Here is a 15261-nt window from a genome sequence, read left to right as displayed (position 1 = left end):
GTAGTGCAAAAGCTTTTTAATAAGATGAGATCCCAGTTGTTGATTCTTTGTGTTAGCTCCCATGCTACTGAAGTTTTGTTCTTAATCCATTAATTGGTGCAGCAGTGAGCAGCAGAGAGAAAGCCTCTCTGAGGCTTGCTGAGAAATGAAACCAACTGGGCCAACAAAATATCACTCCATAAAAGGCACAGCAGGCTGCATCTGTTGCAATGAGAAGACACAAAGAAAGTCCCAAAACCAGACATCCAGATCACCTAAAGCAACCCCCAGGGGAAAGAAAATGGAGCAATCTGATGCTCAACCACCTGGAATCCCTGAACTGCCAATGAAAGAGGATCTGGAAAAAATGGAATCAGAAATGATTTCTCAGATCACAAAAGAGTTTGTGTCCATAGTGAAAGACATGGCAGATAATTCTAGAGCAGACATAGATAATAAAATAGAGGAGCTGAGGAACATGATGGAATCCCAGCATAGGAAACAAATGGAATCCATAAAACAGATGCAAATAGATTTCCAGGACATGAAAGTCTCCATTGAAAGTCTACACAGAAGAATGAGCCAATGTGAGGACAGAATTTCAGGTATAGAAGACAGGATTGCAACTAGTGACCAGGAAAAGTATTTCATAGAAATAGTTAAGGGACCACGAGAAATCAATACAGCAGCTACTAAATGATGCAAAGGAGAATAACGTAAGACTGATCAGAGTCAATAAAGAAACAAGAGAGAGTGCAAATGACATGAAAAAAAATTTCAGAGAAGTAATGACAAAAAATTCCCAAGTAGGGGAAAACAACTTGACATGCGGATCTGTGAGACATATAGGACTCCATTTAGCCATGATAAAAAAAAATCTGCACCTAGACATATTAGTTTTATTCCCTTCTTTCTTTTCCCCTACACCCCCTCTACTTTCCCTTTGCCCTTTTCTTTCTATTTTACATTACCTATTATACTTTTCTATTCTTATTTACACTTTCAGTTTCTCACATCAGAGAAACTATTTTGTATTTACACGTGTCTCCTATTTATTTCACTTAAGAGTATCACCTCACTGTGCATCCATTTAGCTATAAATGTCTAGAATTCCTAGTTCTTCATGGCTGAGTAGTGCTCCCTTTTATTAAAAAAAAGATCTCCTGTGTCCAGTCTCTAGTTGATGGTCAATTGGGCTGTTTCCATGTGTTAGCTATTACAAATTTTGCCACATGAACATGCATGCACATATATTGCTGAAGTATGATTCTTTTAATTATTTTAGGAAGATACTCAGCAGTTGAATAGATGGGTCAAATGTATCCTCCAATCCTAGTTCTTTGAGGTATCTCCATATTGATTTCCACATTAGTTGCACCAGTCTGCACTCATACCAACAGTGGAGAATTGTTCCTTTTTCCCCACAGCCCCATCAGCACTTGTTATTGTTTGAATTCATGATAGCAGCCATTCTTCTTGGGGTGACGTGGAATCTCAGCATTCTTTTAATTTGCATCTCTCCAATGACCAGTGTTGTTTAATATTTTTTCATAGGTGTATTTGCTGTTTCTACTTCTTTGTTTGATCTCTTTTTTTCAGAGTGCTATAGTTTTCAGAGTAGAGGTCTTTGATTTCTTTCTTTAGGATGATTCCTAAGTAATTCGTTTTGGGGGAAGCTATTGTGAAGGGAGTTGTTTCTTCAGTTCCTCTCTAAGTTAGTGTGTTGTTCATGTACAGGAAAGGTATTAAGTTTTGTGCGTTGAACTTGTACCCACCTACTCTACTGAATTGAGTTATCAAATCTAGAAAACTTTTGTTGAAGTTCTTGGGGTCTTCTATATAGAGTATCATACTGTGTGCAAATAATGACAATTTAACTTCGTTTCCTATCTTTATTCCTTTTTTCTTTCTCTTGTTTAATTGTTGTGGCTTATGTTTCCAAACCATATTGAACAGAAGTGGTGACAGTGGACATCCTTTTCTTGTTCCTGATTTTAGTGTGAAGAATTTCAGTTTTTGTCCATTTAGTGTTCAAAGACAATTCTTTTTTTGGTGCTGGGTTTGAACTCAGAACCTTGCACTTGTGAGGCAGGTGGTGGAAACACTGAGCTAGGTCCCCAGTTCAATTTTTGACCATTTATTATGGTATTGACTATTTGTTTTCATAGATGGGTTCTATTAGGTTGAGGTAGAGATGGTCTATTCAATTTTTTCTTGTTTTTTTTTTTATCATACATGCATGTTGGATGTTGTCAAACGCTTTTTCTCCAACTATTTAGATAATCATATGGTTTTTCTACTTGGATCTATTAATATACTGCATTACATTTATTGATTGGCATATACTGAACCATCCTTGCATCTCTGGGATGAATCCCACTTGGTCAGGGTGTAGGATGTTTTTGATGATCTTCTGCATTCTGTTTGCCAGTAACATTTTGAGGATTTTTGCATCTATGTTCATTAGTGAGATTGACCTACAGTTCTCTTTTTTGGTTGGGTCTTTCTCTGCTTTGAGGATGAAGGTGATGCTTGCTTCCAGGAATATATTTCAGTGTATTGCCTACCTTTCACTTTCATTGAAGAGTTTAAACAGTAGTGGCAATAGTTCTCCAAATGTCTTATAGAATTCAGCAGCGAAGCCATCAGGGCTTTTATGTGTTGTTAAGATTTTAATTATGTTTTCAATTTCATTGATTGATATTTGGTTGTTTAAAATTGTTAGGTCTCATTAATTCAACTTTGTTAATTCATAAGTTTCTAGGAATCTGTCCATTTGTTCTTTGTTTTCCATCTTATTGGTGTATAGGTTCTTAAAGTAGGTATTCATGAACCTCTGTATTTCTGCTACATCTGTTGGAATTTCACCCTTTTCATTTCTAATTGCATGGATATGGGTCTTTTCTTTCCTTTTTTCTTTGTACTGGAGATCAAACTCAGGAGCTTGTGCTTGTGAGGCAGGCAGTGGAAGAACTGAACTAAATCCCTGGCACTTTCCTTTTTTTTGATAAGATTGGCTAAGTGTTTGTCAATTTTGTTTTTTTTTTCTTCTGAAAATCCAACACTTTGCTTCAATGATTTTTTTTATCATTCTCCTAGTCTGCATTGCATTGATTTCTGTCCTCACCTGTATGCTTCCCTTCCTTGTATGAGCTTTGGGTTTGTCCTGGTCTTTTTTCTAGAAGCTTGAGGTGCAGCATCTAGATGTTTATTTGAACTCACTGTCTTTTCTTCATATGAGTATTCACTGCCAAGAATTTCCCTCATAAGAATGCTTTCATTGTGTCCCTAGACCAATAAATGTATTGACATTGTCATTAAATTGTAGAAACTGTCTGATTTCTTCTTGAATTTTTTCTGTGACCTCTTAGTTATTTAGAAGTGTGTTCTTCAATTTCCACGTTTTTATGAAATTCTTGTAGTTTCTTTTGCTATTGCTCTTCAAATTCACTGCAGTATGGTCTGATAATATAGAGTGTATAACTTGGATATCTTTGCATATACTTAAACATGTTCTATGAGCAAGTATGTGGTCTACTTTGGAGAATGACCGTATGCATCCAAAAAGAATGTACATTCTGATTTTGTGGTTGGAACACTCTGTAAAGGTCTGTTAATTTCATTTGTTTAAGAATTTGATTGAGTTCTAGTATTTTATTGTTTATTTTCTTTCTAGTTGATCTATCTATTTGTAACAGTGGTGTATTGAGGACTTCCACTACTATTGAATTAGTGATTATTTGATTTTTCATGTCAGTTAGCAGTTGTTTGAAATAGTTGGGTGCCCTAGTATTTGGTGAACATATATTTATCATTGTCATCTCTTCCTCTCAAATTGTTCCCTTTACAAGTACGAAGTGTCCTTCTTTGTTTCCTCTTAATGAGTGTTGGTATGAAATCCATTTGGTCTGCAAAGAGGATAGCTACTCCTGCTTTTTGTCGGGTTCCTATTGCATGGATTATTGTTTTCCACCATTTCACTTTCAGTCCATGAATTTCTTTCTTTTTCTTTTTTTCTTTCTTTTTTATTTTTTGCTACCATGGATCAAGCTCAAGAGCTTGCATTTGTGAAGCAGGTGATGGCACCACTGAGCTAAATCCCCAGCACCTATGAATTTCTTTTTGAATTAAGTGTCTTTCTTGTATGTAGCATATTGTTGGATCTTGCTTCTTGACCCATTCTGCCAGTCTATTATTTTAATTGGTGAGTTGACATAATTAACCTTAATGGTGATAACTGATAAGACTTATCCTTCTCATGTCTTATTCTTTTTCTTGGATTCTCCCCCTTTGCATTTAATTTCTTGTCCTGCCTGATGGATTCATTCTGAATGGCTTGCTGGGGTTGTGATCCTCATTTCCTTTTCCTAGGATATTGTTTAAAATTTTTTGGAGTGTTGGTTTGGTATTCATTAAGTTCCTCAAGTGCTGTTAGTCATGAAAGTATTTTATTTCTCCATCAAATTTGAAAGATAATTTTGTAGGGTACATCAAACTGGGTAGGAGGTTGTTTTCTTTGGGGTTTGAAATACATCACTCCAGTCTATTTTGCCTTGAGGATTTGTGTTGAGAATTCTGGTGTGATTCTGATGGGCTTTCCTTTGTATGTGGTTTGTTTCTTTTACCAGCTGCTTGTAGGATTTTGTTTTTCTGTTGGGTTTCCAGAATCTTAACATTTATATGCTTAGATGTAGATTTTATCATGGGTAGTTGGGGTCCTATATGCCTCCCTTATGTGTATGTCAAGTTTTTTTCCCCCTATTTGGGAAGTTTTCTGACATTTCTTCTGTGAACAGATTTTTAAGCTTTTTTTTTCTCTCCTTCTTCTTCACTGACTCTGATCAGTCTTATGTTATTCTTCTTTGCATCATCTAGCAGCTGCTGTATTTATTTCTCATAGCCCATTACTATTTTTAAGAAATTTATTCTTTTCCTACTCACTAACTGAAATCCTATCTTCTATATCTGATATTGTATTCTCACAGTGATCATTCTGCTGTTAAACTTGAAATGGAGTTTTAATCTCTTGGAAATCTGTTTGCATCTGTTTCACTGATTCCATTTGTTTCCTATGTTGAGATTCCATCATGTTCCTCAGCTCCTCTATTTTTTTTTATCTGTGTCTGCTCTAGATTTATTAATCATGTCTTGCACTATGGACACAATCTTTGTTGTAATCTGAGCAATTAGTTCTGATTTCATTTTTTCAGATCCCTTTTCCTTGCAATTTCATGGATTCCAGGTGGTTGAGTATCAGATTGTTCCATTTCATTCCCCCCTGGAGTTGTCTTAGGTGATCTGGAAGTCCAGTTTTGAGACTTGTTTATGTGTCTTCTCATTTTAACAGATGCATCCTGCTGTGCCTTTGTTGAGGCAACTTTTTGCTCAGCCAGTCATCTTCAATTCTCAGTAAGCCACTAAAAGACTTTTTCTCTGCTTCTCACTACTGTTCCAACAACTTGGTTTAGAATGGATCCCTGAGCTGTCCTATTGTGCAGCCAGGGTTCTGGCTGGGGCCTGCACACACTTGGGATGAAATCTGTATGTGTCTGAGTAGAGCCTGCCACACTGTGTAGCTGTTTTCTGGGAGGTCCTTTAGTTGGGGGCTTGCACCCCAGTCACTGATTTCTAAGCAGGATTCTAGTTAAGGTCTGCTCACAAATATGGATAGAATCTAGGTGGGCCTCTGTCTGTGACTTGTGTGCCTAGGCAGCTCTTTTCCAAGCAGTTTTTTTGCTTTGGCTTATGGGCCCAGACAGCTGGTGTCATGGCAGGGCCCTAACTGGACATGCCTGCATCTGGGCTGCTTTTGTACACGTATGCTTCTCCCTGAGTGTGAAAACATTTTTTGATGTTACTCTACCCTAAACAAAAAAATTAAAAAAGTATATTACCTGCTTTCTTCATATTTGTATTTTCACTAAGATATACCATATATGTACTTTTATATATACTCAAATGAGAACCAAAGGGAGATTGTTTTAAAAACCAGAGAAATAAAGCCAAGTTTCAAAACACCTGTATTAGACAAAAATTTGTTGAGCAGCAAAAAAACTGAAACAATTTATAAAATTAGTATAATGTCACCATATCAAGAAAAATGTAATGCCAAGCTTATTGGCATGATATAGTATCCTGTTCATAGGGCAATTTGTTCTGTAGAAGATGCTCAGTGATGGTTTTGCTGTTCTTAAGCACTCTGTATATTCTTTGCATTCAACCCACTAGGTGCCAGTGTCACAGACCCAATTGTGTTTACCAACACTTTGCAGGTATTTCCAAATGTTCACTGAGATAAATGGAAAGATAGAGATAAATTGTCTGTGGATGAAGCCACCTTCATAGAGCAGGAGACCTGGAAACATTTTTAAGGGGCTGCATTTAAAACCATACTTACACACCTAATGTGTAACTTTGGGTAGAAGCTGACCCTCTTGAGCCTCATTTCTGAAAACTGAAAACGTGGCCATAAGAATACTGACCACATAGACTGGACTTGAGGCTTGTATCTAGATGCCCCACTATTTTTCAGAGGTAGCTGCATCTAGAGTGTATGATGCTGGGATTAATATTGTGTAATTAATAAATTATTCCACTGATTGGTTTGGCCTAGTTCTGAGTGTGGATAATGAGAAGACCCACATGGGTTTTGAGTGCTTTCTGCACTGAGTGCATAACCTGGATAGAATATAAAGGAGAGAAAGTGGGCTACTGTGGCCACTTGCTGTTTGCTACTTCACTAAGTAGGGACAATTGGGACCTTTATGGATAGATTATGGAGTCAGGCTCCTTTAAAAGGTACAAAAAAGGGGGCTCTGCATCTCAGCAAGAAGCAAGATACCAACCTGTGGATTTGAGATAGATTTCTGTGTGGTTGCATTGAGCTGATCCATAGTGGTTTTGCCAACATGCCTAAGTTCAGACATCACTGTCCTCTCTGGTGCAGGTTTCCATGTTTACCCAAATTCTCCCACAATTATTACCCTACCAGACCAATCCCCTAGCAGCAAGCCCAATATCCAATTAATCAAGTGTCAACCCTCAAAGAGGTGGAGACTGGACCCCCTACTCCATAAATCAGAACTGTTGCCCCAGATTCAGTGGAAACTGGGCTCTAAGCACCCACACTCCTCCCCCTGGAGTGGCTTTGTGCTGCTTCCTACAATTACTGCCATAATTGTTCCATGGCACTTCTCTGGACTTCTCTGACTCCTCTTCCTCTTTCTATGTCACAGAGTGAGAAGTCTGGTGAGAGAGAGTCTCTGGACCCCTAGACACCACACCCACCAGATGTAACAACTGCTTTGTTGTCTTCCTGCCTTCTGCCTGCTGGTAACGGTTTTCCCCCTCTTATGCCACCCTGCCATGCCACCCATTTTCAGAGCCAGCCAACTATTAACTGAAACCTCTACAAACTCAGCTACAATAAACATTTCCTCCTTTAACTTTGGGTGGCAGGTATTTTGTCTAAGCAATGCACAAGGTAAGACAGGACTTTTACATTTTGTTTGTATGTTTTAATGCACAGTCTCTCTATGTTCCTGAGGCAGGCCTTGAACTTCTGGGCTTTAGGTATGTTCAGTCCTCAGCCTATAGAGTAGGTGGGACTACAGGTTGGCATCACTCCTCTTGGCTTGAATGGATTTTTATTTAAAATGAAAACAATATCTTTGAAGTACTCATGTCAATGTAACATGTATTAAAAAATACCAAGTTCTTCACTTTATAATTACCAAGAATTTTAAATGAAAGAATAATGACAGCTCTTAACCACCTCTATCAATATGAATTTAATAATTGTACTGGGGAAAATGTCATGAAAACAAGGATTGTAGCACTCATCATTTTGTAATCCAAGAATCATAGTTCCCTTCCTTGTTGAAGAGATGGTGATACCCTGGGGAGAGGAGGAGCCCAGCTACTAGCACAAGTAAAGGTTTTGGAGTTGCAAGGGACCTAATCAAGATACATTCCTTTGTGTCAGACTGGGAGTCATTTTTTTAACATGGGATTTAGATAAATGTTAAGAGGTTAGAAATCTGAAAGGCAAACAATTTATGCAGGAATGATGAAGACTGGATTTCCCTTACTTTCAACCTTGTCTCCTGGGAAAAGAGAATCTGCAGGGGAAAACTTCTTGTGCAGAACAAAGTCCCAGGGGAATGATGTGCCCAGGGGTTGCATTAGCAAAAATAAGATGTGAATAATAGGAAGGTGTGAGGAGCTTATATATCCTATTGTCCCTCAGAAGGAGCAAGCTTAGGCTAGACAGGGCATAATTTCTATTTTTGGAGTCAGGTCTTGCTCAGGGACCGTTGCTTGAGTTGTTACTGCTTATCTTTTCTGGAGATACAGGTTTAGTCCCCATCTTCAACCATTCACGGTGGGGTTAGGACTTCCACACAGAGACCTTCCTCTCAGAGTCCTCATCCAGGTCAGTCTGAGAGTCTAACAGTTTCTGCAGGAGGGGTTCAGAGAGTGTGAGTCAGGACATTGACTTGAGATCCCTTAAAGAGACAAGTTAATAAAAGCCATAGCTGGGAGACTGCAGTTTGCAGGGCTCTTTGTTCACTTGTTGAATTAATTACTTCATGTATTTATTTATGATTTTACTAAGCAAAGAACTGAACTTATCATCATAGGGTCACACTTTTGAGTTTATTAGACATTTATATTCTCTATTCCTAATTTTCTGTAAGGATTTTTTTTTTTTGGTTTGCATTGTTTCACTAGTATATATTTGTGATACATAATCATTACTTTCATTACATAATCATTACATTCAACTACATAATTCATGGCATAATCATGACATTCAATACATAATCATTACAATCAGTAAGTTGGTACATATACGTAAATTTCATCATATTCAATCTTTCAGTGCATTCTTTCAAATTTAAGAATTGGATTATTAAACCAAGTCTGCAGCTTTCAATTTTATTTATGTTTGACTAAATTTACTTGAGGGAGATGTATGAAAGTTTACAAATTTTATGTCATCCAATATAGCTGCTTGTCCTGTCTTGTTTCTTCCATTAAAAAAATAGTTCTTTTGCATCATTTGAATATACAACTCTTTATATATACTTCTGCATTTTGGGAGCCCGTTATTCTTTATTTCCTTTGTACTTAGATCTAGTTCTAAAATTACCTCACCACAGCCATTGTTACTTGGCATTCCTCACCATTTGATTAAAAAATATCCTTCACCTCTCATGAGAATATTATAATCCCTATATGTTTACATAAGATAGAAGCATACCTATAGATACTAGTTCTACTTGGCATGTTAAATGATATTTTATTCCTTCATTTTTAAGATTTGGGCCATTTAAACTTGAATTATTGTATCATATTAATGTTCTTCAATAATTGAAACTTGTAATTATATAAGGTACAATTATTTTTATTCCGTTTTATTTCATATATTTTTGAAAGTATGACCTTAATTACATTTTCTGTCAAATTGTGTCCTTTATATTTATAGATCTGCTTGAAACTTCTCTTTATGTATTACGCACACTTACAATCACGTACTTTTTATACAAATACTTGGACAGCATTCTATATACACTGTAAATGCCTTTTATGTTCAGTGCATTCTTCTTTTCCAGTTTGAATCCCCTGGACTTCTTGGTCAACAGTTCCTTAAGGAAGTTGCGCCCATCAACTGTGGTAATGTTTAAGGATATCATTGATTTCTTTATATTTAACATTTACTCTTTTAATGTTATTTCATATTACATTGCTCATTTTTACAGCTGTAGGAATTTCAAGTGAATTTTACAAAGAATTGTGTCTCAGTTTTTCAGAGAGCATTTTCCCCATAAAATGTTTTAATATTCACTTAGTTAAATATGTCTACCTTCTTCCATATTTCTATCTTACTTAAAAATAAATTTCTCATTAAAATATTTTAAATATAGTTTTCTAAAAATATTTTAGAATTGTTTGTGCTAACTTTTAAGAATTAGTCTGTTTTGCAGAAAGAGTATCTGAACCATGAGGTAACAAAGAATAAACCACAGAAGAAAAATAAGAAAGCAGTCTTTCTCATCCAATATTAAGTCATAAGATAACCCATTGGTAAAATATGTATAGCACAGCCACAGGAGCACAACTTTTCTGCTATCTCTTGAAAATATATCAAAGAATATTTTGTTCTCCTTGGTATATTCCCTTTTCTAAATTGTTGAATTATTTTCCAATCTTGGTTTATTGTTTGTTTTGTGGTGTTCACTCTGTATGTTGCTTCAAGCAATATATATATCCTTATTTTGTCTTTTGGATGAGTGTATTTTTGATCATTCATTATTTTTGCTGAGTTATCAAGAAGATATAATGGGACCTGAAATTCCACGAGATAGATGGAACCCTGTTCTCTTCTAGTATTTCTCAGGGACCCCTTGTGTTTATTAGAATATTTTCCACTTAGCTCCATGTAAAACCTCTCACTGTGTTTACTGAGAATATTTATTGTTTCTTTAAATGCAACAAGATATTCTAGATAGGAAAATGAGGCCACAGAGTTGCACATGACAAGAGATCGACTAACTGAAATTTCTGGGTGGTATTTTTATATTATTTGGGGAAAGTTAATCTGATAGTAAAAACTTGCCTTGTATCAATTTCTTTCTATGAATTTTATTGAAGGTAAGATAAGCTTATTAACACATTTTGCTCCATTTGTATGTGTGTGTGCTTTTAGGAGTGAGTGCATTTTCAGAGAAAGAATTCTTAGGTACAATATTAGACTACCAACTTATGATTCTTAAACTTATGAATTTATTCAAAATTATTAGAATTTATTAGAAATGATTGCAAAGTAATTTTTCTTTGATTTATTTTCCTTTTCTCAAACTAGTAATACAGTGTGTGCTATCATACTCTCACAGTCCTGGGTACATTTGGGGAAGTCACAACTCCCAGTGGGCCACACCATCACAAGGGGAAACAACCTGATGGTCTATGGTGCACTCTGTTGCTAAGTGAGGCTTTTCAGTGGGTTATATGGGTAAATGCATTTTTAACTTATGATAACCTCAACTCGTGGACTTATCAGGACATAACCATATCATAAATCAAAGGACTTCTGAACTCTAAGGATTCATAATATAGAAGCCAGAACTCTAAAAAAACAGATATAAAAAGTAATTCCATTTTAACTGGAATGAAAACTTTGCAGCCAAGTTAATAAAGACCAAAAGAAAAACCTTGGGGAGAGGGATATTTTTAGTCTTGAGGTTTCAGTGGCAATAAGTCCACTTATGAATCAACATTTTTTTTATATTTCAATGTATCTTAATTTATACTCCATTTCTAGTTATGTGTGCAATATGATAATTTTATACATGTATACGGGGCGGGGGACCAAGTCATGGTAATTAGTGTTTCTATCTTCTCAAATATTTCTTGTTTCTATTAGTTTGGCAGCTTCAGAATTCTTTTCAAGTTATTTTGAAATATATTACCGATTGTTGTATACTATAGTTACCCTACTGTTGTGTAGAACACCTGAAACAATTTCATCTATCTGACTCTGTTTAAGGACCTGTTATTTAACCTTTCACTGTGTCTTCTCTACCCTTCTCTTCTTTCCTTCCTTCTCTCTAGTGAAAACTATTACATTGTCTAATTCTATGACATTGGTTTTTCTAGCTACCATGTATGAGAACATGTAGTATGTATTGTTCCCTATGTGGTTTATTTCATTTAGTACAATGTCCTTCAGTTCCATCCATGTTTCTGTAAATGACACAATTTCATTCTTCTTTATGTCTGGATACTATTTCATTGTATTCATATGTCACATTTTCATTATCTCTTCATCCCACGTGGGCACCTAGGTGAGTTTCATATCTTTAATACTTTCAGTGATGATGTCATACGTGTAGATGATGTCCCATTGCTATATGTATTTCCTTTCCTATAGAAAAGCACACAGAATTTTTAATACTTTCTAACATTAACTTTCTTCTCACTCCTTCTCTTTTAAAATGAAAGTTATTCTTAAACCTTCCCTAAGTTTATTCCTACAAGATCCTATGATTATCCTCACATTTTACAGCTCAAAAATGTAGTCTCTATTATTGTGTGAACAAACAAGTATAATTAGTGGGGATGAAACTTTTGAACTGTGGTATTCGCATCTATACATAATATCTCTCTGAAAAATGTTTGATTGCATCTTATAGTATGTGATATGGAAGAAAAATATGATGCAGATGTAATTCCAATGAGAAGTTAAAAAAATGTCTTTATTTTAATTGACATTAATTAGAAATGTTTTGGGATGAAAATGTGCATTTAGTACATTTGCAAGATGAGTGAAGATCCAGTGGGTTGATTAGCACATCCATCTCCTTAAAAATTTATTATTTGTTGGGCCAGGGATTTACCTCAGTGGTTCTGGAGCTTCCTTGCAAGCTCAAATTCCCAAGTTTCAATCCCCAATACAAAAAGCATATATATTTCATTCAATTAGCATTCAAAAATCCTCTCCTCTTCCAAAATAAAATTATTTTTAAATGCAATCACATCACACAAGTGTACTAGAGGACCAGAACTTAATCCTGCTTTCTGACTGCATTTGCGTGTGCATTAGTAGAGTCCCACCCTCCTCCTCTTTTCTGTGCCCTTCCCAGGTGATGGTCATGACCATTGTACTCTCAGCGTCTAGGAAATCAAAATTTCCAATTTCTGCTTCTGAGTCATGCCTTGCAGTCTTGCTTATTCTTGCTGGTGCACTGGCTCTTTGTGAGCACAGAACATCTGAAAGATGTCCATTCCCGGGGTCTCCACACTGACTATTCCTCCTGCCAGACACACTTATCCAGAGGACCTTGTAGCATTCACCCCATCTTCTTTGAGATCTTTGTTCAAATGCTACCCTACCCTGTTTTCCTGGTCTTGCCTGAAGCTGTGTATTTAAAGCAAAAACAACCTCAGCCACTCTATATTTGCTTTCCTTTTCCCCTTGCATTTGCCATTATCCTATATCTTTTATAATTATAATGTATATTGTAATAAAGTTTGTATTGTTTCTCCATCGTTAAATTATGCGTAAATTTGTCTTTCTGCACTGATAACATCACCTAGGCAGTTCTTGTAACAAGCCTTACTTTCAATCTATAATCTTCAAATATACCCCAAAATTTATCATTATAGTTATAGAACTCTTGATCTGTTGTGGACAGCCAGAGCATTGGAAATGAATCTCTAATGAAAAATGATAGAATGATCCCTTGAAAGCAATTAGCATGTACACATAAGAAATATACAAATAATGTATTGACTGCAGAATATAAATGAGAGCAGTTCTGTAGAGTTACTAATGCAAACATGTGTCCTGTCTCCCTAACACCTCTTTCTCTGTCTGCCTCTGTCTCTGTCTTTGTCTCTGTCTCTTACTCTCCCTTTCTCTCTTTTTGTCTCTCAAGATGACATTAACCATATGGAACCAAGGAATGACACCCAAATTTTAGAATTTTATCTTCTAGGATTGTCAGAAGATCCAGAACAGCAATCTTCTGTATTTATAATTTTCCTCTCCATGTATGTGATTACCGTGGTAGGGAATCTGCTCCTCATTCTGGCCACAGTCTCGGACACCCACTTGCACACCCCCATGTACTTCTTCCTCTCCAATCTGTCCTTTGTGGACATCAGTTTCACCTCCACCACGATACCAAAGATGCTGCTGAACATCCAGACACAGAGCAAAGTCATAACATATAAAAGCTGCATCACCCAAATGTATTTATTTTTACTGTTTATAATACTGGATATATTACTGTTGACTGTGATGTCCTATGACCGCTTTGTAGCCATCTGCCACCCTCTGCATTACATGGTCATCATGAACCCACGGCTCTGTGTGTTACTGGTTCTAGCATGCTGGATTGTGGGTGCCCTAAATGCCATGTTACATAGCTTAATGACGCTGCAGCTGGCCTTCTGCACTGACCTGGAAATCTCACATTTCTTCTGTGAATTTAATCAGGTGATCCACTGCGCTTGCTCTGACACATTTTCCAATGAAGTGGTAATGTATTTTACAACTGTGTTGCTTGGTGTAGTTCCCCTTGCTGGTGTCCTTTACTCTTACTTTAAAATAGTTTCTTCCATACGTGCAATCTCATCAGCTCAGGGGAGATATAAAGCATTTTCCACCTGTGCTTCTCAACTCTCAGTTGTCTCCTTATTTTATGGCACTGGGTTAAGTGTGTACCTTAGTTCTGCTGTCACTCAAAACTCACATTCATCTGCAACAGCCTCAGTGATGTACACTGTGGTAACACCCATGCTGAACCCTTTCATCTATAGTCTAAGGAATAAAGACATCAAGAATGCTCTTAAAGTAATTTTTAAGAGGGCAACTGTGGAATGGTTGTTTTACCTAGGACTGAAAAAAATACCAATGATTACCAGGCTCAAAGCCTGAGAGCCAGGAACTGTGATAACTTAATCCAATTATAAAACTAAAGCTTTTTCCTTCTATTTATTTTTTAGAAATTTCCGTTTCTTTCATTTTTAACTTCTATATACCATTTAATTAACTTGTTATATTAAAATTTTGGCTCTCTCTGCTATATAACAGATCTTCTATTTGAACTTTCCCTACTCCCTCAAAGTTTCCAAACTTACTATCTTAAATATTTGAAATTTCCTCTTTGTCATGGATCAACCCATATTTCTCAAGAATAATTTTTTCTCAAATGACATATCTTACCAAATAATATTTCTGTTATTGTTTTGGTTTTACATATTCATGAGTTTTACTACTCTCAAAGAGAAAACTAGAGTGGAAGCTAGGGCTATTTATATAATTTTATAGAGGAAGTATTGAAATCTAACTGCTATTTCATAAAATGTATTTTAAAATCTTGAATGTCTTTAGGTTTCATTCTTCCCAGTAGTATTATGTCTCTTTATTAGCTTATTGTCCACAGTGCCTGCAATCATCACATGTAAATGTGATTTTCAAAACATGAAAATGGGAAAGGCATTGAGAGTTGGAGGGAACAGAGAGGGATAGCGGGGGAAGGGAACAAAAAATGACGATGTATTATGCATATGTACAAACTCCCAATGATAAAAGTCATCATTATGTACTGCAAACATGTACTAATAAAAAATACATTAATAAAATTTTTTTCCAACTGGATTATATGGGAAAAGATAAATTTGAAGGTGCAAATTAAATTGACATGGTCTTTGTATCCAAGATGAACCTAAGTATAGTTAATCAAATTTGAAAACATGCATTGCATTATTGTG

The 15261-nt window shown here is 36.0% G+C and overlaps 1 protein-coding gene across 1 annotated transcript; it reads left to right on the top strand.

Annotated features, from left to right (window-relative positions):
- Nucleotides 1-13435: 13435 nt before the first annotated feature.
- On the top strand, nt 13436-14425 carry LOC101711072 (olfactory receptor 7A10-like). The gene has a single exon (XM_087204034.1). It carries the CDS (start codon nt 13436-13438, stop codon nt 14423-14425), a length of 990 nt encoding a protein of 329 aa, XP_087060160.1.
- Nucleotides 14426-15261: the final 836 nt, after the last annotated feature.

Source organism: Heterocephalus glaber, unplaced genomic scaffold, assembly GCF_053883595.1.
Source record: "Heterocephalus glaber isolate CG9 unplaced genomic scaffold, H.glaber_assembly_v1.0 deba00001845, whole genome shotgun sequence".
Taxonomy (NCBI): Eukaryota; Metazoa; Chordata; class Mammalia; order Rodentia; family Bathyergidae; genus Heterocephalus; species Heterocephalus glaber.
Note: the sequence above shows the minus strand (reverse complement) of the source record. Positions and strands in the feature narration are given on the sequence as shown.

Excerpts from the sequence above, each read along its gene's own strand:
- LOC101711072 (XM_087204034.1), top strand. The coding sequence starts at position 13,436 with ATGGAACCAAGGAATGACACCCAAATTTTAGAATTTTATCTTCTAGGA.